Consider the following 19,933-nt stretch of genomic DNA (forward strand, 5'->3'; position numbering starts at 1 on the left):
ACAGTGTATGTAAAAATTCTGGAATTTTAACAAATACGAGAAAACCTGAAATTAATTAATGGTCTAGTTAATTATTAATGTTTAATTAAAGCAAAAGCACTCTTTTTAAAGGAATGTTATTAACAATATTTGCTATTTATTAACTTTATATTAACTAAGTTTAAATATTTATACTAGTTTATAGTTGAGAAATTTAAAAATTACAAAAAAATACATATCGTCGTAGAAAAATTAATACAAAAAAATACAAGGAAACTGCTTAAAAATCAATAAAGAAAAAATCAAATGCATAAAACAGGACTTGGTAAGTTACAGTATATTTGCACTTAATATTTTCCCTAAATCACTCTATCTGGCAGTGTTGCCAAGCTTTTTCAAAATCTTCAAGCCCTGCTCTTCATATTCTTTCTTCGACAGCCAGAATTCGTTCCTGTCCTTCATGACTTCAGCCAAAACTGCCCCTCCAATGAATACCATATCTTTCCTCTGCGTCGGATCTTCGATACGTATTTTGAACTTGTTCAGTTTTTTCGGATCGTTCCTGAGCACACGCTCAAGGTACAATTGCTTTATTTCACGTTCCAGTCGCGACGGTAAACCCGGGTACATGGTGGAGCCACCCGAGAGGACAATGTGCTTGTACAGTTCAGGTCTCATATCAATATCTGCGGCCTGAAGAATGTAGAGTGTTAAAAGCAGTGTAGTTTGATAAACAGTCAGTATTTACTTGAATTGTATTAAATATGAGTTCAGCAATCCCTTGACCCTCAACATTAATTAAATGAGGCTGGAATAAAGCTTCAGGGGCTTCAAACCTTTCACCTCCCACCTTAATTACTCTGCCATCAGGTAAAGTATATGGTTCAACAAGAATAGTGGTCTCAAGGGCCAGTTTCTGTTCCATTTCAATGTCATATCCTATGTAACACAGCTTTTCCTTCATTATCCTTACCTACGAGTAATTAACATAAAAACCAAGGTTTCTATGAAATGAAACACACATACAGTTTCAAAATCAGCAGAATGATTGAAAGCATATCCCCTGAGTAACAATAATTTAATAAGGTATTTGGTTATATCCCTTCCAGCTATATCTAGTCTTCTAGTTAGGTGGGGCAAGGCATATTCCTCATAAACAGGACAGATATGGGTTACTCCATCTCCTGAATCTACCACCACACCAGACAACAGACCCTATGGAACAGGTGAATCTACACATATAAATTCATTTAAATATTTCAGCTATATACTTGAGCATAAAGTGTTAAAACTGCCTGAATGGCAATGTAAGCTCCTGCAAAGCCATACTTTTCAAACATAACTTCAATCATCTTTTCTCTATTTTTGATTGGATTCATTGGAGGTTCTGTTAAAAGGATCTAAAAGGCAAAATTCTATATTACCAATAAACAAATACTGGTAAAAACAATAGATACCTTTGTATTTTTAGGGTCTAAGTTCATTTTCTTAGGACCAAATGTATAGTCCCACACATGACACATATCATCCCAATTTCTAACAATACCATTTTCCATTGGGTAATTCACTTCTAAAAGGGACCTCAAAGCAGAGGCTTCATCTCCTACCATAAGATCCTACAAGAAAAAGACACAATTAGTAATTGAAACACTAACAGGCAATCATATCCCACCCTACTAAAAAAATAAGATTATGTTCAATAAACAAAATAAACTAAAATACCCATAAAATAAACATGAATGAAATGGGCTATCACTCTGTTATTTATAAAACTAATGTATTGTAGCATTTTTATATTTCATGCAATTTCCTCACAAATGTACTTACAGGAAGTGTACTTGCTACCTCCTGATGCATGAAAATATTTAAAATTATTATTTGATGATATAAAAAAAGTTTTTTTATAATATCAATACAATAACTAAACAACAAAAGAACACACATATGAGCTATGAGCAAGCAACTATAAATGCACAACACAGAAACAATGCAAAACAACAGACTTACATCTACATGTAAACCCTAGAAAAGACACAAAACAGTATTAATATATAACCTGAAAGTATCATCGAAAGATCTGTATCATTAGTTCACTCACCTTAACTTCAATATCTCCTATTTTATTAACAGCTCTTATAATTGGCCTACCAACCATCGAAGGGAAAATATGAGCAGGAAAGTTCGACCCAGCATAGCCGCATTTGACGAACTATTAAAATAGATGTTATTGTTATGTTAGAAGCCGTTAATTTCAATTAATACTTACACCGGTGCCATTATCACACACAATAACATTTCTGCCTTCACTATCCATGTTGGGCTAAATCTCTACCTAACATTTAATTTAAATATACTGGGCAGTTCAATTATTACAGTGATTCATTCGTTTTATCTAAAAACTTTTCATACCACACCTCAACTTGACAAATCGTTGACAGTTAATGAGTTGAAGTTAACAACTTAACTTGCCAACTATAACAAATTTCCAACCTAACAAATGTTATTTTTGTTGACGTGGTACCAAGGTATCGATATAATTTGATTTTTGAATAAAACTATAGAAAATATGGGTCAAAAAGTTAAAATAAATGTTAAAGAGCGATATACTGATGGGGAAATAGACCTAAGCATGTCTGATTTAGATGAGGTTCCAGTAAAAGAAATAGTAAGAAATTGAAGATAAAATATGTTTCTCTATATTAAAAGTTTTAATTGAATAGGCCTTGCTGAAGAAGACTGTAAGCCTTGACTTATCTAATAATCGCCTGATTAACTTACCTGTAAGTTAATTGTTGTTAGGCTTATTGCGATAATTAATTTTAAATGTTCTAGATTAATTTCAGCACATTAACAAATTTAACTAAGCTAGATTTGAGTAAAAATGAAATTACAGAACTACCAGAGGACTTTGGAGCTCTCTCAAAATTAACATATTTAGATTTATATAGAAATAAACTTCAACATTTGCCTTTAAGTTTTGGCCAGTTGACTGGCCTAAAATTTTTAGATTTAAAAGATAATCCACTTGTTCCAGCCATAGCAAAAGTTGCAGGGCCTTGTTTAGATACAAAAGGGTCAGTAAAGTTTCCTGCAACTCTTAATTTCAACATGCGTTGTATAATACCAATAATTAAATTTATAGATGTCATCAGTGTGCCAAGGATATTGTAACATTTTATAAAAGATTACAAAGTGAAGTTAATACAGAAATGGAAATACGTAACAAAGCCAGACAGAAACAATTAGAAATCAACCGCCAAAAAAAATTAGAAGAAAAAAAGAAGGTGAAAAAGGAAAAACAGAAAGCCAAAAAGGAAAACACCGAAAAACTTATTAAAAATAATACAGAGAAAATAAGTAAAAAGGAACCAAAAAAGAACAAAACCCCACAAAAGAAAAAGCAAAAAAAATTCTCGATTGGTAGTTTAATATTTTGGTTGATAATAATCCTATTCTTTGTTGTTTGGGTATTAACATCTATTCAACATCCATGGGTTGACCCATTAATAAGTACATTAAACTTATATTTTGAGAATTTGCTCAGTAAAATTCCACCAGAATATAGACCATATGGGATAAGTTGTATCAATTCAGTAAAGGTTCTTCAAGTTTATACCAGAAATATCACATTAAAAGCTATAGAATTTGTTAATACAGATAAAAATATACAAGAATTTTTTAATAGAATAAAAGAATCTTATTATAAATTAACAGAAGCTTCTGTAACAAGTAAATAACTCATATTTTAAAATAAAGATATTTCAAATATTTTAGTTTTTCTATGTTTACACACAAATTACACTAATTAAGGGACCAGTAAAAAATTTCAAACTCAAGTGATGAATGCCACATTTTTAACAAAAAACCATTGAGGTCATACAATAACCATAATCTATTTATTCATTATATTTGCTTCTTGTTTTCAATAAATGGGTTATAATAAAAAAAACCTGTTCAGAGTTGTTTCCTAATAGGAAGGAAATTTATTTACATCAAAACAACAGAAACTGTAAAAAATATTTCCTAAGTATTGCTGTATGCAACAACTTGTAATTTTTATTAATCAAAAATAGTGTTTTTTCAACAACAGGCGTAATACATCAGAAAACCACTATTCAACGACACTAATTAAGGGCCCAGTAAAAAATTTGAAACTCAAGCGATGAATGCCACATTTTTAACAAAAAACCATTGAGGTCATACAATAACCATAATCTATTTATCACCATAAATAGCTTGATGCCCCTGAAATTACTGTCCATATAATTTTTGTCTAAAATCAATCTTTATAACCACAATTAACAGTTTACACAATTATTAAATAACTTCACTCTATGTAGTTCATCACTTCACATCAATTTTTCTACTGCAAACCCTTGTGACTAGGCAAAAAAGTGCATACACACTATTCAACATCATCCTCCTGGAGTGAAGCATTTGACGTTTGTGCTTTCATTAGTCGGGGTGCCACAGTAGGCAATCTTTTTACCAAGAGATGGAACACTTCTGGTTGTAACGTTTGTTGAAGAACCTATAACAAATATACATTATTATGTAATTGTTATATGTAAGACTCTCTTTTCTTATAAAATGCGCCAATGTGTTAAAAAGTATGCTAGATTAACATGTGTTAACTGGCTTTTACTACATCAGTGGAGCATGAAATTTAATAGTCCACACAGTTATAAAGCTATCTTAATGTATACAAATTTAACTTATAAACAGTACCTGTAAGAGATCATTAGGTTGACCACATACTGCTACCGCATTACATAAATGATCAACACCGTTTTCAAGATCTCCTGCAGCAAGAAGTTCTTCACCAAGCTGAATTTCTTGAAGGAAAAATCGTTGAACGGCTTCATGATCTTTCATATCAGGGAATACTGTCTTACATCGTTTGCCTGATGATGATGCAGCTTTCTGAGCTCTACGTCCTAGAATTTTAAATTGTATATAGGTTTTTATAGTTGATATAAAAAGACATAACCATAAACTTACGTTCACGAAGTTTCTTTTTGAAATCAGGATCGTTATGGCGTTTTTTGTCAAAATAAATGCAGTAACCGATGAATAAAGTCGCCGAGACACCTGCACACAAACCGAGAACTGCTTTAGAAGAAACCATCGCACGTTTTAGGGATATATTTTGAATAAAATTTAATAACCCCTACTATTCATGACGCGCTAGCTCACGCAAGAAAGCTGAGAAGGATTTGACAGAAATTTGACAATTCATTATAAACTGTCAAAAAGAGGTCAATTTTATTTACAACATAACCTCCATAGAAAAACCTCTTACTACACTTATTAAACATTCAATTGCCAATATTACTAATTTATGATAAAATTATGTAAAAATATAAAAAACGAAAAATCATATTTGTTGGATCTCTTTATTCTTTTAACTTATTTTAAGAACAGTTTCACATAGATTATAAAAATCACTAGCCCCCTACTTCTTGTAACCGCAAGATCGCCTACGTCCACGGGCTCTCTCAAATTTACGGCCCTTGGAACGTACCAATGGTTTGGCATGACTGTGAGGCACACCTGGAGCTGGACCAAAGTGCTTCACAGCCTCCCTGGCGTTACGACGTCCTTGAAGCAAGACAGTCTTAGAACCAGTAGGAGAACGAAGGGCTAACTGATCAAAAGTGATTACTTCTCCACCTATAATAACAAACAGCTTTTAAATATCTAATATTTCCTTGATATTAAGTACTATGCCATATGAAAATATCAGAATTACGTCCTCTAATATAAACATCATAATTCCTAATGGAATATCTGTTAGAATAATCATCATTAACATTTTGCATTCACATTCACAAACATATTCTACAAATATAGGACTCACCAGCTTTTAAAATTCTAGCACGAGCTTTCTCAGTAACTCTTAGTGCACATACAGTTAATTTGGGAACTTCAAAAATTCTAGTGTCATCTGTAACAGTTCCTACAATTACAGCAGTAAGTCCTTCACGTCCAGGTTTTTTCATCAACCTCGCTAATCTAGCCAGGGAAATTGGGGGCTTGTTTATGTTGCTCATAAACAATCTCTTAAGAACGATTTTGTTAAATTTAGCTTCAGTACGACGAGCCAAGTAGCGGTAAAGCTAAAAGTAATAACAAAAATTAATTTGATAAAAATCGCATAGAATTTTAACGCAAAACTTACTTTAACCAAAAGACGTAAGTATACATCTTGACTTTTGGGGGCTGTGCGCCTAACCTTACGGTCGTATTTGTGATTAATGTCAATACCCTGAAATCAAAATTAAAAGATATTTATGTCGGCCGGTCAACAATATTTTCTTGTTTTATAAAACTATTTACAAGCCATATTTCATTTAAAGATGGATAAAATAAAAAAAGATTTTGGGCACCAACTCACCATGTTTGACAAGAAGTAACAAAAAGAGAAGGGTGTTCGTTAGCGCCACTGCACTTTAATTTTTCCAAATAACAAAGTTTGTATCACCTATAACAATCACAGATGTCGCCACAGTCGTAACTTCTAACATTACCGAAATTGGAAAAACCAAAAAGGCAATTATGATCGAAATTTTTAGATATTCAAATATAATTAAACAAAATAATTAACCTGGAACATTTATTCAAATTATGGTGATTTAACATTAATTAATTAGTAAATGTTTTTCTGCTCGCTTGTCTCGTTTACTAACACTAGAATTACCAGCTATATAGAAACGTAACGGTTTCTGGGCCCATTCTTCCCCAGCCGACTCGATACCAATTCGTGATGTTTTAACAACTGATAAATGGTCAGGGTTCATAAGAAAATCATCTTCAACCCATAGCATATTGTTATCAGGGTCGCCCAAATCTAATTTGTTACAATTATCTTTTTTGATATCCATTGATATGCATAGTTTGGATGGACCGTCACAGAGTTTCTCCGGCTTAGTAATTTCTGATGCTCGTTTTCCTGAAAAAAAAAACGTTGTTAAAAAATTATTATTCGGAATTTTGGTTGATAAAACCTTGTCTAAACTGTTTCATTTCTTCCATGCCAACAATAGGCTCTAATGACCTTAGTAAAACAGCAGCTCCTGGCTCTACACTGGAAATATTAAAACAGTAATACATGCCATAAGTTTGGTAAACGTAACACGTACCAAATGGCATGTACATAGGTTCATTTGCGGGAGTTCTCCTGAAAAATATTTATTATTTGAATATGTAATATTAAAAAAATCATAAAATACTTTTATACCGAATAGAAACTTAAGTATATAGTTGTTAAAACTATATAAATGTATTTGATGTAGTACGAAGCTTGAGTTAGCCTATGTGGGTTTTTTCCGCAACTGATTCTAAAATAAAGTTATACGACCGTGAGTACATTCGAACATTGCGATGATTTAAAAAATATAAACAAAAAATAAGTATAAGCGAAAACAGAAAAAAACGCCAGCAAGAGAAATGTTTTTTAGCTTTATTTATTATAAAATATTTTTTATAAGGAATCTTGAACGGAGAAATTCAACATTGAGATAAATGTGAATAATGCATGGTATACGGATGCCGTAGATTCCTAAATATTTGATGCAGATTTAAAAAACAAAACAAAAGAGGCAATAAAAAAAACTGCATACTGTCAATAAAAAATTTAAAACGCAATCTCTACGACACCATGTCGGGAAATGGAAGGAAAAAAGGAAGTGAAAGGATGTGAAAACAAACCATAATCTGACACTTTATAATAAGTAACTTATTAATTATCATAAAATCATTTATGCCATGAAGAAATAAATGTATTATAAAGTTTTACAAAAAAATATTCGTATCCGAAATAGGTGTACCAGTTATCGTAGATATTAAATAATTTATAACATTTTAAAAAACAAAATAATGATTATACATCAAATAAGAATAGCTATATCTGAATATGTGTTTCCTCCTCTCCATGCTGAACTGCCAACGGAGAATTTCTTTGAACCACATTATATTGTGTAGATTACTGCTTCAACATTTTACAATGTGTATCAGTAACGGGCGTGTTAGCAGGTAGCCTAGTAAACACTAGTAATTCAATCGCTTTATTAGGATTAAATTATTTAGGTAATTCACCATATCTAAACTGTCCTCTATTTTATGGATAATCTTCCAATCTTAATACAATTCGAGACAAGATAAAATAAGATTCCTGTTCTTGGCTATTAAAACCCTTTAACTCCTAATCACGGAAAGTTTTTTAAAAGTTATCGTCACTATTCAGCACAAAGATTTAAATCCATTGAAGTCCCAGAATACTAGTCGGAGCCAAACTAGGTAATTGATTGAGTAACGCGCGTAGCCAACATATTGTTTTCCGATTAACCTAATCTTTAACTTATTACACAAGTTATAATAAGTGCAAGTATAACAAATAAAGGCTTTTATTATACAATTACATTATTTTAACGGCAAATTAACAATATACCCAGCCCAGTTAAAATTTTACCCTAATATAAGCATCACGTTACCAGTTTTTTCTATGGTTACCAGACACTAGACCTATTTCTTATAAACATAAATAAGCAAACCCTTCAACCACCTTAGACCACTGAAATTGTAGGAATTAAATAATAAAAATGGCGATTAAAAAAAACGAGAAGTATATTGTTCATATTAACTTTTAATTACCATAGAATCTCACAATCTATCAACAGTTCAAATAGAAGAGCAACATAGTATATTTTGATTCAGTTAGCTTTCTCTGTTCAGTCTTTAAGAAAATTAGGAAAAATGTTGACGGCTCTTGTTTCGTTTTAAGTACTTTGCCACGTGGTGATAGATTATATAATCGATGATACTTGTCCGTTACTTGCTCTGAAGTTCCTTTAATTTGGGGATGTAGTACATGGAGTCCAAGAAATATCTGGTTAAATCTGATACGATGGATCTATCGGGCAACTGTTGAGCGGTACCGTACAGTGCCATCTTACCCTCGACGGGCAAGGCGGGATCTTTCATTATCTCAGCCAGGCATTGTTTGACGTCCTGCAAGAACTTATCCGCCACTCCGTCCTTGGTATGCATCAGCGTAACGCATATGTGGATGCCCGGAGGATACTGGAGAGCGTTCAAATTCCATCCCAACTTGTACAGTCCGTCCGATAAGCGATAAATATCGAAATCGTTGCTTCCGATCGCCACAACACTCGTGGCTGGTTGCCCGAAAATAAAAATGCCTTTCAGCCGCCTCAATCCCTTCTCAATGTGCCTTGCCGTGTGGACGATATCCCTCGTTGCAGTTATATAACCCTCCAAACCGTAATGGAGTAGAGTCGCCCAACAAGAAGCTATATTTCCGCCCGCTCTGCTACCGCACACGCTTGGAGATCCGTATACGCCTCCAAGCCAATCAGTGGTGACCGTATATTGGTGATGTCGGAACTTAGCCTCGCGATATAACACGACGGACGTTCCCTTGGGAGCGAATCCGTATTTGTGCGTATCGGCTGAAATGCTCGTTACCCCTGGGAGTCTGAAATCGGTGACCGGAGGCGGGTAACCGGCCTGATTCATGAATACGGTCAACAATCCGCCGAGACATGAATCGACATGCACCGGAATGTTGTATCTGAGGCCTAATTTGGAAATTTCGCTAATATCATCTATGGTTCCATAAGGGTAATTGGGTGCCGATCCCACTAACATTATGGTGTTCCTATTAATGGCTGCCTTCATAGCTTTTAGATTTACCTGACAAGTGTTGGGATCGATCGGTATATGTCTCATTCTTATTCCGAGGTACAGGCAGGATTTGTCGAAAGCAGAATGAGCTGTTACTGGAACTACCTATAAATCATTCATATGTAAAAATACGTTTGATTAAGATTCTTAGCATACGAATGGAGAAAATGTAATTTCGATTTTTCTAAATAGATGGCTTTAAAGTTTCATATCTCTAAAAAAAACAATTGGGTGAAGCTTATATAAATCTATAGCGCCATCGAAAAATTAACAATATAAGTTAATAAAATATTTTAGATAAAAAGGTCGCGTCAGTAAAAATGTAATAAATCCATATCGTAATAATCGTTTCCACTTGGAAATTGCTGCTGAAATTCAACGAAATCGAGATATCGAATTAATAATTATGGGCGATAGAAAAGTAGAGCACGTTTCACAATAATGCGTGAAAAAGATCGTAATCTAAAAAATGGTTTAACGCCAAGGAAAATGACGCTAAGTTTTTAAAGAATTTTTTTTAGAATTGAATTGATCATTACAAGCTGCTTAATAACTCCGTTGTTTTTTGACCAGAAATCTCAGTTCTACAGTGATGGAATAATAGATTTTTCAGGAAAATGCCCAAAATGTACGAATCAAAATGACGTTATATGAATAAACTTGCTTTGAAAAATGAAATTTTGCTGATTTTTTGTTCTTTTCTCCAACCCATTCTTACCATTTCTGGTTTTCGTACGCCACGGGTCTCTCGAGCATAATCACGATAGGCTTTACAAGCCATCATAATTGATTCCGTACCCCCTGATGTCATGCTACCACAGCTCTCTTCATCTCCATGAAAAAGGTTGCAAACTATACGTATTACTTCTGCTTCCATTTTACATAATCCTAAAATTATTAAATTAAAAGAATTAAGGAAGTCCTTACCTAAAATCTTGAATAAATGACATGGGAAAACTTACCAGGAAAGAGATCTGGGTGAAGTGGATTTGTATATGATGAAACCTTGAAAGTTTCAGCGACCAAATCCAAAACAACTTCATCATGAGCATAAACAGCTCCGGATGACTGTCCAGACTCCCAAGTTTCTTTATTTAATGTTAAATTCTTATTCAAGGTTGACAAAATCATTTCCTTCGACCATCCTTTATCAGGCAGTTTAACTATATACTCTAAATGGCTGGTTCTTTTTGCTACATCCTCTTGAAAGCCATTATTAATAGAAGTTAATTCTTGTTCTACTTTTCGCCTCACTGCAGGAATGTACCGGGCCAGGCGGAAGACCGTCTTCTTTCCCCGAACAAGTAGACTCTCTTCTCTGTCCACAAAGTCATATAACCACACAACAAATAACACAGCACTGGTAGTAAACGAAACGATTTGCCAAGGCTGTTTGCCACTAAATGCACTATTTATCGCCTCTTTGAGGGTGTTAAAGGGAATTTTTACTACATCCATTATGATATACTATTTTAATACAATATGAAAATTTAAAATCTCTATTACAGGATAAAAGTACAGATAACGAACTGAGTTAAAGTTCTGAAAAGGCGATAAGATAATTTCGAGTGGATAAAAATGTGCCTAGTGAGTACAAAGGATAATTTATTTGTAGTCAAATATGTATAAATATTTTATGAATTAACCTTTGAAATCAAAACAGAGTAAAAATATAGTGAAGCAACCAACAATACGCGCGATTTTTTATCAACCATAATTTAGTTATGAAAAATTTCGTAATATTTTATAATATAAATTGATAATCACCTGCCGTTGTAGGATTTTGAAGCTTTATCTTCATTCCCGAGATAACATTCAGTCTCAACAATTCTTCCTTTGAGTATCGTACCATTATCTAATTGTCTGACCAATATTTTTCCTAATAAGAAAAAGGCCATTTCCTGACAGGATATATTAAAATCTTTTTTAACAAGGCGTTTACTTGCACAATGTAAAGCCATTATAATATAATATACAAGAATTATTTACTGATGATAAATAAGCAAATCAGCTGTTTTATATAAAGGTCACCGTAAAAATAGACAACTTTTGATATACCTATCTATGTATAGATTGCGCTATAAGGCATAAATATTTTGAAAAAATGACGTTTTCAGTGTGAGTGGTGTGCAAAATAAAAACAACAGCTGTTGATTTTTGTGAAATGTTCCGCAGATTCATATTATTATTGTATATAATCATATAATATTTGCACTAAAAAGTGCTTTGTTGTTTCTTACGTATTGGTGATTCTTACTCGTAGTTGTATAACCCGAAGGGTAACGCTCCTTTCTTAAACAGTTTATGGGTGCTCGTAACTCTAGAAGGATGATTATGATGATAGATGAAGATGATGATTCTGTATCCAGAATAGAGGATACTTCAGAAGATTCAGATTCAATTGAATCAGATTTAGATTCAAATGAACAATCATTTGTGGATATGCTTCACAACCTTATTAGCAGGTACACTGATCATTTATTGCTATTGCAATTATTTTGTATAAAGATTGATGAGTATAGAGAATGATTTATGGTTGTTTTAAATAGTAGAAAATCAATTTTTATTAAGATTGCAGCTTTTTGATTGAGTGAATTATATAATAGTATGTTTTTGAGGAAAATGTATTTTAATGATAAATAATTTTAGTGGACAAATAATTCTGGGAAATGATGAATTTTGTAACAACAGAAGGTTACCCAAAATTAAATATATACCAGATACTTCAATAATAGATGTAAGTGACGTGTTTGTTATAGATTTGTTTACTAAATGCAACCTATTTTAGAAGAGTGAATTTTCTATTCTTACAAAACAAGCCTGTGGTTTATTGCCACCCAAGAGACGATTTAAAAATACAAACAATGTCACTGCCTTGTTAAGAAATAGAGAAGTAATAATTTTATAAAGTTTAGTGTATGTATGATATGTATTTAATTTTTCAGTCTGGATTATATAAAGAAGAGAACTTTAGTAAAGCATCCAAGTGTAAAATAAGTAGCCAATATTTGCCCAATGATATTGTAGATACATTAAAAAACAGTTCTGGAAAAATGTTTTGTGGTATATTTTCAGATGATGGTAACACATTTCTCACTGCCTCCCAAGGTAACCTATTCACTTAGTTCATGTTGTAATGGTATCGTTACATTTTTAGACAAAATATTTTTATAGATAGAAGTATCAAATTATATAATTCAAGCAATTCATCTTATGAAATGTATAAGAGTATAAAGGCCAGAGATGTGGGGTGGAGTATAATAGATGTGGCTTTTAGTCCTGATGGGCAGAACTTTGTATATTCCACTTGGTCATCAAGTTGTAAGTTTGTTTTGAACCTGTAATAACTTATTAGTTGACTTAATTTTTGAATAACAGTGCACATGTGTCCAGTACATGGAAGTTCAGATCACCAAGAACCGTTAACCATTTTAAATATATGCAGGAGGTTTTGTGTATTTTCTGTTGTTTATTCTTCTGATGGCAATGAACTAGTTTGTGGAGCAAATGATGGTTCATTGTATGTATATAATTTAGAAGTGCAAAATAGGACTTTAAAGGTAATGGTGCATCAAGAAATATTGTTTGGTGTTGTTTTGCTGTTTGCGTGCCAACTAGATATAGGTTTTAATAATTTTTAGATACCCGCTCATGACTATGATGTAAACAGAGTCCTTTTTGCTGACAATTCGTCGCATATAATTTATAGTGGCGGTGATGATGGTTTGGTGAAAGTTTGGGATAGAAGAACCTTGGATGATAAACATGCAAAACCAGTGGGCCTTTTAGCAGGTTGGTTTGTTTTATATGTTTTCAAAAGCTGTTATTGCACAAATATCTATTTAGGGCATATGGATGGAATCACGTATATTGATTCCAGAGGCGACGGCAGACATTTGATAAGCAACAGCAAGGATCAGTCGATCAAATTGTGGGACGTACGTGTTTTCTCTAACGAGGAAGCGGCGGTGCAGTCGCTACGCGCTGTGAGAAATCAACCGTGGGACTACAGATGGCAAGGGGTTCCAAAAGAATGTACGGGCTAGGTAACAGACGATTACCAATTAATAATTCTTTTGTTATGTGCTTAGTGTATCAGGATAATAAATTAGAAGGTGATACATCGATTATGACATACAAAGGACACGTAGTAGCCAAAACATTGGTCCGAGCGCGATTTTCACCGGCTGAGACCACAGGTCAGAGATATATTTATACAGGATGCGGTAACGGACGCGTAGTCAGTGAGTGTTTATTATTGATAGGTGAAGATTTTGTCTCTTAATAGTGCAATTTCAGTTTACGATGCCTTAACGGGAAAAGTGGTGAAACAATTGAAGCTGCATACATCTTGTGTACGAGATGTTTCATGGCATCCTACAAGAAATGAAATTTTAAGTTCATCTGTAAGTATTAGTAACTGAATGTTTATAAGGTATACACATGTTTGTTTTCTCAAAGAAATTTTCTCGCGGTAGTTATTTTTTATTAAATCGCTCATTCCAAAATGACGGCCTTATACGAAGACTGTGTACACATGTTGATCATGTAATTATATATCTTTTATTATAATCTTTTTTATAACCGGGTCAAAAGAACACCCCCGCCTCGTTCCTCGTTGATATTTTAGTTATGCTTGAGATTCTTCATTACACATTAGCGCGCCTAACTAAATGATGGAGTATCGAGACAAGTAGGCTAGGCATTCATGCAGTTACATTGCCACCTAACAAAGGGAGTGATTATCATCTTCAATCTCCATCGGCATTTTGTAGTCCTTGATCAGAATCTTCATTATTATTTTGATCATCTTCTGCAATTGTTTCACGATCGTTCTAATAAAATTCTACTCCCATCTCTATTACCTATGTTTTAACATCGATTATTAAAAGCTCTTCGGAAAAGTGCAATATTTTGAATATTGTACCCATAAATATGCAAACTATATCACTAATACTAAGTTTTATATCTTGAGATGGGTTAGAAAATCCTTAATCTAATAATTGGAAAATTATTTCAATAATTCTCTTATGGAAATGTTTTTTAAGCATACTAATTTTAAACCATTTACCTGAAGTATAAATATAACTGAAGAATACATACTATAGTTTTCATCACTGGTATATTTTGAGAATAGTCCTAATATTTAATAGATAGGTCTTAATAACTTTTGTTCTCTAGTTATTTGTATCAAGGGCATCCATCATTATATTTAAATGCAAAACACTCAACGTTCCATCCAAGTTCCTTGGAAATAGCGTCCTGAGTCGCTATATAGTTGGATAAAGTCTTAGCAATAGTAATGGTAAAATGTTACGCTAATTTTAAAAGGTTTTGCGTTTAAAAACCCGTCTTACTTCCTAATGGCACTCCATCAAACAAAAAGAAAGAAAAGAAAATTAACACTTGACAGTTATAAGTAGAGTATAGTAATATCAAAAAGATTTTCAATTCGTCAACACAAAGCTTTCCCGAATCAGCAATGGATTGGAAAATCGAATACACACTTTGTATACTCACAAACGAAGCAGGCACTGATGAGGGACGCAATTGTCAATTCATTTGAATAGAATTGAAGTTGAATACAACAAAGAAATGCACATGGTTTGCTTAGATATTTTTTTTTTGAAATGCAAACTTGTGAAGTGTTTTATGCTGTTCTCGGTCTTAGATTTCCTCCCTAAAAATCTATACCAGATCAACATGGCAAAAGGCTCGAATTGAAAATGGTGAAAGTTAGATTTATCGGAATTAATGGTGAAACACCAATTAATAATTTTAAAAAAGTTGTCATCAGATTGACAATTTTATCGCTTGGTTTTTTATTAACTTTTTCGTTCTTATTTTTGTTATGGTAAGTGTTTGATTATAATCTGTAAGTAAAATAACGTTTTAGTAAAGCACTGAAATGTGATACATATTTTCACCTACTATGCATGAGTATACTCCGAAATACAAAAAAAAATCATATTGGCAGACCATTGTTATTAAACGTTTTAGTAATATTAATATTTATTTTCAGTGGGATGGTCTTGTTGGTCGCTGGGTGTACAAACCGTCGATCTCTTTCCACGACTCGGACATGGACGAACACAAAGAAGCATTCATACCCCTAAGACGTAGTGCCCGTCTAGCTATACAGAGGCTCAACCGACAAAGCAACTGATATCAATGTCATAAACCTGTCGATATTACGATATTTAACTATATCAAACGCATTGAGCATTTTTACGAATGAAAAAGCTTTTAGGTTCGATCTTAAGACTTTCACTTCTCCAAGTCAAACCTACATTGTAAATTCCATAATACAATCCCATATTTTACATAATTGGCTTAGGTAAATTGGTATTGAAATAAATGTTATAATTGTTATTGTGTTTTTTGTTAAAAAGTTAAAACAATATATATATCAAACTTATTTATTTATGATAAGATGAATAGTACTACCAGCTGATACAATGTACTGGCTGATGCTGTACTTGTAATTCTTATACTAGCTGGATTGGTCCAATCTTGTATCATGAAAAAGTGTTGTTTATTTGAAATAATAGAACACATTTGTTTGAAACAAAGAATAAAAAACTACATGCTAAAATTAACAAGTAATGTTAGTAAACTTTAAAGTTAATTCTTAATTAATGTCTACATCTAAAACTTATTATAAGACATATAATTAAAATTCAATCATTTTTGGCAACAAGTTGTGATAAAAGTTTGTTTTGAGATACTAACATACGTCAACAAAACCAACATTTTTATCATAATATAGTCATTAACAAAATTTAAAAAACTTAGAAATATTGAATATATACTTGATTAAGAATTTCCCGTATCTACAGGGCCTCTAATATCCAGAACTAAGTGAATGTCCCTTGGCTGCAATGTTACTCGGCCTGCATGAGCACAACAACGATTTGCATCAGTCAATAGGTTCACTATATACCATTCAGCTGCTTCCTGTAACGCTTCTAAGGCTAGGGCCTGAATTCTATAATCTGCATTAAAATTCTGGAATATTTCCCGCACTAATCTGGCGAAGCATAGTTTCGGTATACACAATTTTACGGTAGACTGCAACTTTTGCATTTTCATTAATGTTTTTCTGTTACACGTAGTCTTCATATTATTAATTATAACAACTACTGGTTCATCTGGTTTTCTTTTTTGTCTAGGAATTTTTTTCCTCATGATTAATCCAAAATATGAAAATATCTACGAAATAAAACCTACAATATTCATTGATAAAAAAAAAGCCATAAATTACTGAATATAAATTACTTACTTGAATATTTAAAATAAAATACGGCCAAACTTTAACAGGAAAATGAATAAGAATGAAAGGAAAGTTTTTTTTTCTATAATTTAAAATAGAACTATTTAAAAATGCCGAAAAACTATCGAACAACCGTTGAAAAACATACTGTTTTAAAACAAGACAGTATGTGACAAGCGTGGGTATGCAACTGATATATCAATTTTCAAAAATGTTTTTTATGTCTAAGAAAAATTATACTATTTCTAAACAATTTATTAGTAGTCACAATGCGAATCCTTTATAAATTGTTTAATTCGTTTTTAATTTCATGATGCCGTTTAGTATTAATAATGTGCTTCATGCAAGAATATGTACAATAAAAGAATCCCTTATTATATTTAACAAAAGAAGTAAACGGTGCGTAAACTAATTTTAAAATTATATACAGTTTATTTTAGTTATAAAAAATTATGTATATGGGTAATACATGTTTAATGTTCAATTTAAATTCAATGAAGATGCATAAAGAAATAATATACCCTCTATATTCACATCCCTATTATTGTGGTATGGTCACCACTCATAACTCTGTGATGCCAAGTTATCTTCTGCAATTACTTTCGTTGGGTAAGTTACTATTATAGCGATATTTATTAAGTTTAAAATAGGTATTTATAGGAGCAGCGGGTTTAATGATGCTATTGGTTTCTGGGATAATGGTATTCATAGATCGAATTAGGTCCACTCCCGTGGTTAGAGCGAGATCGAGCAATCAAAATCAAATTTATGACGATGGTGAAAAATTGTTATTGAAGGCTTTAAGCTTGTATAATAATAAGATAATAATTAAAAATGAATAGTTATGCTTAATTGTTATTTATATTCAAAATTAATTAAGCTTATGAGAAAATTTATGTTCTTTTATATAGTTTTAAATAAAGTGTCATTAGTACTATTTTCAATAATTAATGTCATTAACATTAGAGTATAGTTTAATTTTAATATATATTTGGTTGAAATATGCACCGCAGGTAGACACATCCCTAAATTGAAAATCAAACATCCCTACCGTCAAATCATCTGCTGTCAGCTGATTTATGTCAATTAGAAACAACTGTAGGATTCCCTACAAAGTTTAGAGCGTTTTTCTGCATTTTGTGTTTGTTTGTATCTATTTTCATTGTAATTATTTTGTTATCAGTAGAATTAAATATTTTCGTGATTAACGTAGTTGGAAAACTTTCAGGTAAGTTGGAAGTAAATATAAACGATTAACATTAATTCTGTTGTATCGTTAACAGATTATGTGATGGATTGTCCTACAGGCCAAACAGGCTATCTCGTTTTAAATGCTGACGGGGCTATTTTGAACAGTGGTGGTGACTTGGACAATGATGAGAAATCCGCTGGTATCTTCCAAAAACTAATAAGTTTGTCTAATGATCGGTATGTAATTATTTATTGAATGAGGGATTTCTAATAATATTATTTGTTAATAGACTGGGTGAAAATGTGTTTAATCAAGGTTTCAAACGCCTAACTATCACATATGATGATCATGCTTATGTCATTTGTCTAAGTAACAGAAAGGTTAGTGTTTAATAGTAATTTTTATAGTTAATATAATTACATTTTATCATAGGTTTACTGGTAATGTATGTTTTTATTTTTAGATTTACATAGTAAAGCGTCAAACAGATATAGGTGACTAATACAGTTTTTAACTCTAACATTTTTTGAGAAAGAATTATCATGATATTTATAATATATTTAACCAACCAAAAGTTTATGCAAGTGTTGATAATAATGGGTAGTATCACATATTCCATGTATCAGTTCTATGAACTCTTGAATGAATTGCAACCAATTGGAATATCACCAAATATAAATGCAAACTTACAAACTTTGTAATCTATTTATGCACATATGTTACACACATTTTACTGTAGTAGGTTTTTATTATAATTTCAGATAGGAAAATGTATGGTAGGCATTTATGTTCCCATATTAAACTGCTTTAAACTGTAACATAAAGTATATTTTATTAAATATATAGTTGTTAAAGTAGAGAAATATATATAAATGTACCTATTTAATTTACACTGTTTGATTTATTGTTATAAAGGTTTTTATTTGTGATTAAAGGGAATGGATTTTTTTAAATTTTACCGGGCCCAGTAAGCTGCTTTGCGGAACTCTATATTCATGAGATTCATGTAGTTCAGTGAGTTCATCGTCTTGTTTTATAGTGAAATGCTTATGGGAGATAAAATTTCAATAACTGAAAATGTCTATGAGGGATGACTTTCTAATCTATCTAATTTAATCTGCAACCCTGTGTGCCATATTTTATCAAAAGCCTGAGATATATCCAGGAATGTAGTCAAACAATATCTTTTGGCGTTTACTTCTATATTAATTTTAACCGGTAACACCGTTAAGAGGCACGAGGGCCAGGCAAGGACACGGTGTCGTTATCACAGCATCCAGCTCGACGGGAAAAGGCGAGACAATTGGAGTAAGAGCACGGTGGGGTAGTGTCGGTTTCGATAGAGTAAGGTCACGAAGACCCAGATGAGTTATTGGCCTAAAATATCGGCCAGCTCGGTTATACATCTATTACCCGAGACGAATATATCTAGTAGAGCTCGAGTATATAATCGTGAACTTGGAGCACATCTGTTTCTCTATGAATTTGGCCAATCCTGATAAACCATGGGCCATTGATTATTCTCCTGAGAATTTTGTTCTGAAAAACTTGAAGACGTTCCACCTGTCTAGATGAGACGTATTTGAGATAGACATTGGAGCCGTATATTTATTATTTATTTATTTAAATCTGAAAACCCCATCAGCCTTTTCGGCTATTTAGGGCCGGGTTACAATGTGATAATTAATAAAGACATTTAAATTAATATAATAAGTGGCAAAGGAACATAGATGCTGATTACACTGAGGGTGTCATATCACCTGTAACAATCCCGCGGCCGTCAA

At 32.5% G+C, this 19,933-nt stretch overlaps 9 protein-coding genes across 11 annotated transcripts; 3 read left to right on the forward strand and 6 right to left on the reverse strand.

Moving 5' to 3' along the window:
* Positions 1-66: 66 nt before the first annotated feature.
* Arp2 (Actin-related protein 2) lies at positions 67-2,387 on the reverse strand. Of its 2 annotated transcripts, XM_076416622.1 has the most exons (8): positions 2,246-2,387; positions 2,078-2,188; positions 1,987-2,001; positions 1,437-1,595; positions 1,251-1,379; positions 1,006-1,194; positions 728-952; positions 67-672 (listed from the first exon to the last, which is right to left on the reverse strand). In XM_076416622.1, the coding sequence occupies exons 1-8, from the start codon at positions 2,291-2,293 to the stop codon at positions 349-351; spliced, it is 1,200 nt and encodes a 399-aa protein (XP_076272737.1). In that variant the 5' UTR covers positions 2,294-2,387; the 3' UTR covers positions 67-348. The 2 variants fall into 2 exon arrangements, with proteins under 2 accessions (XP_076272737.1, XP_076272738.1); XM_076416623.1 differs by lacking the exon at positions 1,987-2,001.
* Positions 2,388-2,503: 116 nt separating this feature from the next.
* Positions 2,504-3,747, forward strand: LOC143204152 (uncharacterized). Its single transcript, XM_076416628.1, has 4 exons — positions 2,504-2,644; positions 2,700-2,759; positions 2,812-3,053; positions 3,122-3,747. Exons 1-4 carry the CDS (start codon positions 2,546-2,548, stop codon positions 3,714-3,716), a joined length of 996 nt encoding a protein of 331 aa, XP_076272743.1. The 5' UTR covers positions 2,504-2,545; the 3' UTR covers positions 3,717-3,747.
* Positions 3,748-3,932: 185 nt separating this feature from the next.
* Positions 3,933-5,193, reverse strand: LOC143204156 (mitochondrial import receptor subunit TOM20 homolog). Its single transcript, XM_076416633.1, has 3 exons — positions 4,981-5,193; positions 4,708-4,916; positions 3,933-4,510 (listed from the first exon to the last, which is right to left on the reverse strand). Exons 1-3 carry the CDS (start codon positions 5,105-5,107, stop codon positions 4,385-4,387), a joined length of 462 nt encoding a protein of 153 aa, XP_076272748.1. The 5' UTR covers positions 5,108-5,193; the 3' UTR covers positions 3,933-4,384.
* Positions 5,194-5,361: 168 nt separating this feature from the next.
* Positions 5,362-6,499, reverse strand: RpL18 (Ribosomal protein L18). The gene is made up of 4 exons (XM_076416632.1): positions 6,377-6,499; positions 6,161-6,247; positions 5,840-6,098; positions 5,362-5,652 (listed from the first exon to the last, which is right to left on the reverse strand). Exons 1-4 carry the CDS (start codon positions 6,377-6,379, stop codon positions 5,435-5,437), a joined length of 567 nt encoding a protein of 188 aa, XP_076272747.1. The 5' UTR covers positions 6,380-6,499; the 3' UTR covers positions 5,362-5,434.
* An 82-nt stretch (positions 6,500-6,581) lies between these two features.
* On the reverse strand, positions 6,582-11,715 carry LOC143204154 (uncharacterized). Its single transcript, XM_076416631.1, has 3 exons — positions 11,452-11,715; positions 6,987-7,159; positions 6,582-6,931 (listed from the first exon to the last, which is right to left on the reverse strand). The coding sequence occupies exons 1-3, from the start codon at positions 11,643-11,645 to the stop codon at positions 6,621-6,623; spliced, it is 678 nt and encodes a 225-aa protein (XP_076272746.1). The 5' UTR covers positions 11,646-11,715; the 3' UTR covers positions 6,582-6,620.
* Positions 8,605-11,454, reverse strand: Sply (Sphingosine-1-phosphate lyase). The gene is made up of 3 exons (XM_076416608.1): positions 10,647-11,454; positions 10,403-10,572; positions 8,605-9,789 (listed from the first exon to the last, which is right to left on the reverse strand). Exons 1-3 carry the CDS (start codon positions 11,140-11,142, stop codon positions 8,809-8,811), a joined length of 1,647 nt encoding a protein of 548 aa, XP_076272723.1. The 5' UTR covers positions 11,143-11,454; the 3' UTR covers positions 8,605-8,808.
* An 87-nt stretch (positions 11,716-11,802) lies between the features above and the next one.
* Positions 11,803-16,056, forward strand: LOC143204142 (DDB1- and CUL4-associated factor 11). Its single transcript, XM_076416609.1, has 12 exons — positions 11,803-11,930; positions 11,986-12,149; positions 12,334-12,421; positions 12,473-12,577; positions 12,630-12,792; positions 12,859-13,005; positions 13,063-13,244; positions 13,326-13,476; positions 13,531-13,719; positions 13,776-13,928; positions 13,984-14,090; positions 15,707-16,056. Exons 2-12 carry the CDS (start codon positions 11,989-11,991, stop codon positions 15,848-15,850), a joined length of 1,590 nt encoding a protein of 529 aa, XP_076272724.1. The 5' UTR covers positions 11,803-11,930; positions 11,986-11,988; the 3' UTR covers positions 15,851-16,056.
* Positions 16,057-16,349: 293 nt separating this feature from the next.
* LOC143204159 (histone H3.3C) lies at positions 16,350-17,102 on the reverse strand. Of its 2 annotated transcripts, none has more exons than XM_076416636.1 (2): positions 16,967-17,102; positions 16,350-16,896 (listed from the first exon to the last, which is right to left on the reverse strand). In XM_076416636.1, the coding sequence occupies exon 2, from the start codon at positions 16,870-16,872 to the stop codon at positions 16,501-16,503; it is 372 nt and encodes a 123-aa protein (XP_076272751.1). In that variant the 5' UTR covers positions 16,873-16,896; positions 16,967-17,102; the 3' UTR covers positions 16,350-16,500. The 2 variants fall into 2 exon arrangements, with proteins under 2 accessions (XP_076272751.1, XP_076272750.1); XM_076416635.1 differs by having other exon boundaries at positions 16,350-16,910.
* A 922-nt stretch (positions 17,103-18,024) lies between these two features.
* Lamtor4 (Late endosomal/lysosomal adaptor, MAPK and MTOR activator 4) lies at positions 18,025-19,035 on the forward strand. The gene is made up of 4 exons (XM_076416691.1): positions 18,025-18,185; positions 18,241-18,385; positions 18,439-18,529; positions 18,613-19,035. Exons 2-4 carry the CDS (start codon positions 18,249-18,251, stop codon positions 18,649-18,651), a joined length of 267 nt encoding a protein of 88 aa, XP_076272806.1. The 5' UTR covers positions 18,025-18,185; positions 18,241-18,248; the 3' UTR covers positions 18,652-19,035.
* Positions 19,036-19,933: the final 898 nt, after the last annotated feature.

This window comes from Rhynchophorus ferrugineus, unplaced genomic scaffold (assembly GCF_030347505.1).
Source record: "Rhynchophorus ferrugineus isolate W39M unplaced genomic scaffold, kcgeb_rfMv2 rfM10, whole genome shotgun sequence".
NCBI classification, from domain to species: domain Eukaryota; kingdom Metazoa; phylum Arthropoda; class Insecta; order Coleoptera; family Curculionidae; genus Rhynchophorus; species Rhynchophorus ferrugineus.

Excerpts from the sequence above, each read along its gene's own strand:
- LOC143204152 (XM_076416628.1), top strand. The coding sequence starts at position 2,546 with ATGGGTCAAAAAGTTAAAATAAATGTTAAAGAGCGATATACTGATGGG. Across the intron at positions 2,645-2,699 it reads AGGTTCCAGTAAAAGAAATA|GCCTTGCTGAAGAAGACTGT; the intron begins GTAAGAAATTGA and ends TTAATTGAATAG. Across the intron at positions 2,760-2,811 it reads ATCGCCTGATTAACTTACCT|ATTAATTTCAGCACATTAAC; the intron begins GTAAGTTAATTG and ends TAAATGTTCTAG.
- Sply (XM_076416608.1), bottom strand. The coding sequence starts at position 11,142 with ATGGATGTAGTAAAAATTCCCTTTAACACCCTCAAAGAGGCGATAAAT. Across the intron at positions 10,573-10,646 it reads TCACCCAGATCTCTTTCCTG|GATTATGTAAAATGGAAGCA; the intron begins GTAAGTTTTCCC and ends TAATAATTTTAG. Across the intron at positions 9,790-10,402 it reads GCGTACGAAAACCAGAAATG|GTAGTTCCAGTAACAGCTCA; the intron begins GTAAGAATGGGT and ends AATGATTTATAG.
- RpL18 (XM_076416632.1), bottom strand. Across the intron at positions 6,099-6,160 it reads ACTTACGTCTTTTGGTTAAA|CTTTACCGCTACTTGGCTCG; the intron begins GTAAGTTTTGCG and ends TATTACTTTTAG. Across the intron at positions 5,653-5,839 it reads TGCTAGAATTTTAAAAGCTG|GTGGAGAAGTAATCACTTTT; the intron begins GTGAGTCCTATA and ends TTGTTATTATAG.
- LOC143204142 (XM_076416609.1), top strand. The coding sequence starts at position 11,989 with ATGGGTGCTCGTAACTCTAGAAGGATGATTATGATGATAGATGAAGAT. Across the intron at positions 12,150-12,333 it reads CTTCACAACCTTATTAGCAG|TGGACAAATAATTCTGGGAA; the intron begins GTACACTGATCA and ends AAATAATTTTAG. Across the intron at positions 13,006-13,062 it reads TTCCACTTGGTCATCAAGTT|TGCACATGTGTCCAGTACAT; the intron begins GTAAGTTTGTTT and ends TTTGAATAACAG.
- LOC143204154 (XM_076416631.1), bottom strand. The coding sequence starts at position 11,645 with ATGGCTTTACATTGTGCAAGTAAACGCCTTGTTAAAAAAGATTTTAAT. Across the intron at positions 7,160-11,451 it reads TCAAAATCCTACAACGGCAG|GAGAACTCCCGCAAATGAAC; the intron begins GTGATTATCAAT and ends AATATTTTTCAG. Across the intron at positions 6,932-6,986 it reads AATGAAACAGTTTAGACAAG|GAAAACGAGCATCAGAAATT; the intron begins GTTTTATCAACC and ends TTTTTTTTTCAG.
- Arp2 (XM_076416622.1), bottom strand. The coding sequence starts at position 2,293 with ATGGATAGTGAAGGCAGAAATGTTATTGTGTGTGATAATGGCACCGGT. Across the intron at positions 2,189-2,245 it reads TGTGTGATAATGGCACCGGT|TTCGTCAAATGCGGCTATGC; the intron begins GTAAGTATTAAT and ends CTATTTTAATAG. Across the intron at positions 1,380-1,436 it reads TAGACCCTAAAAATACAAAG|ATCCTTTTAACAGAACCTCC; the intron begins GTATCTATTGTT and ends TTTGCCTTTTAG.
- LOC143204159 (XM_076416636.1), bottom strand. The coding sequence starts at position 16,872 with ATGAGGAAAAAAATTCCTAGACAAAAAAGAAAACCAGATGAACCAGTA.
- LOC143204156 (XM_076416633.1), bottom strand. The coding sequence starts at position 5,107 with ATGGTTTCTTCTAAAGCAGTTCTCGGTTTGTGTGCAGGTGTCTCGGCG. Across the intron at positions 4,917-4,980 it reads CAAAAAGAAACTTCGTGAAC|GACGTAGAGCTCAGAAAGCT; the intron begins GTAAGTTTATGG and ends TTAAAATTCTAG. Across the intron at positions 4,511-4,707 it reads AACCTAATGATCTCTTACAG|GTTCTTCAACAAACGTTACA; the intron begins GTACTGTTTATA and ends TATTTGTTATAG.
- Lamtor4 (XM_076416691.1), top strand. The coding sequence starts at position 18,249 with ATGGATTGTCCTACAGGCCAAACAGGCTATCTCGTTTTAAATGCTGAC. Across the intron at positions 18,386-18,438 it reads ATAAGTTTGTCTAATGATCG|ACTGGGTGAAAATGTGTTTA; the intron begins GTATGTAATTAT and ends ATTTGTTAATAG. Across the intron at positions 18,530-18,612 it reads TTTGTCTAAGTAACAGAAAG|ATTTACATAGTAAAGCGTCA; the intron begins GTTAGTGTTTAA and ends TTTTATTTTTAG.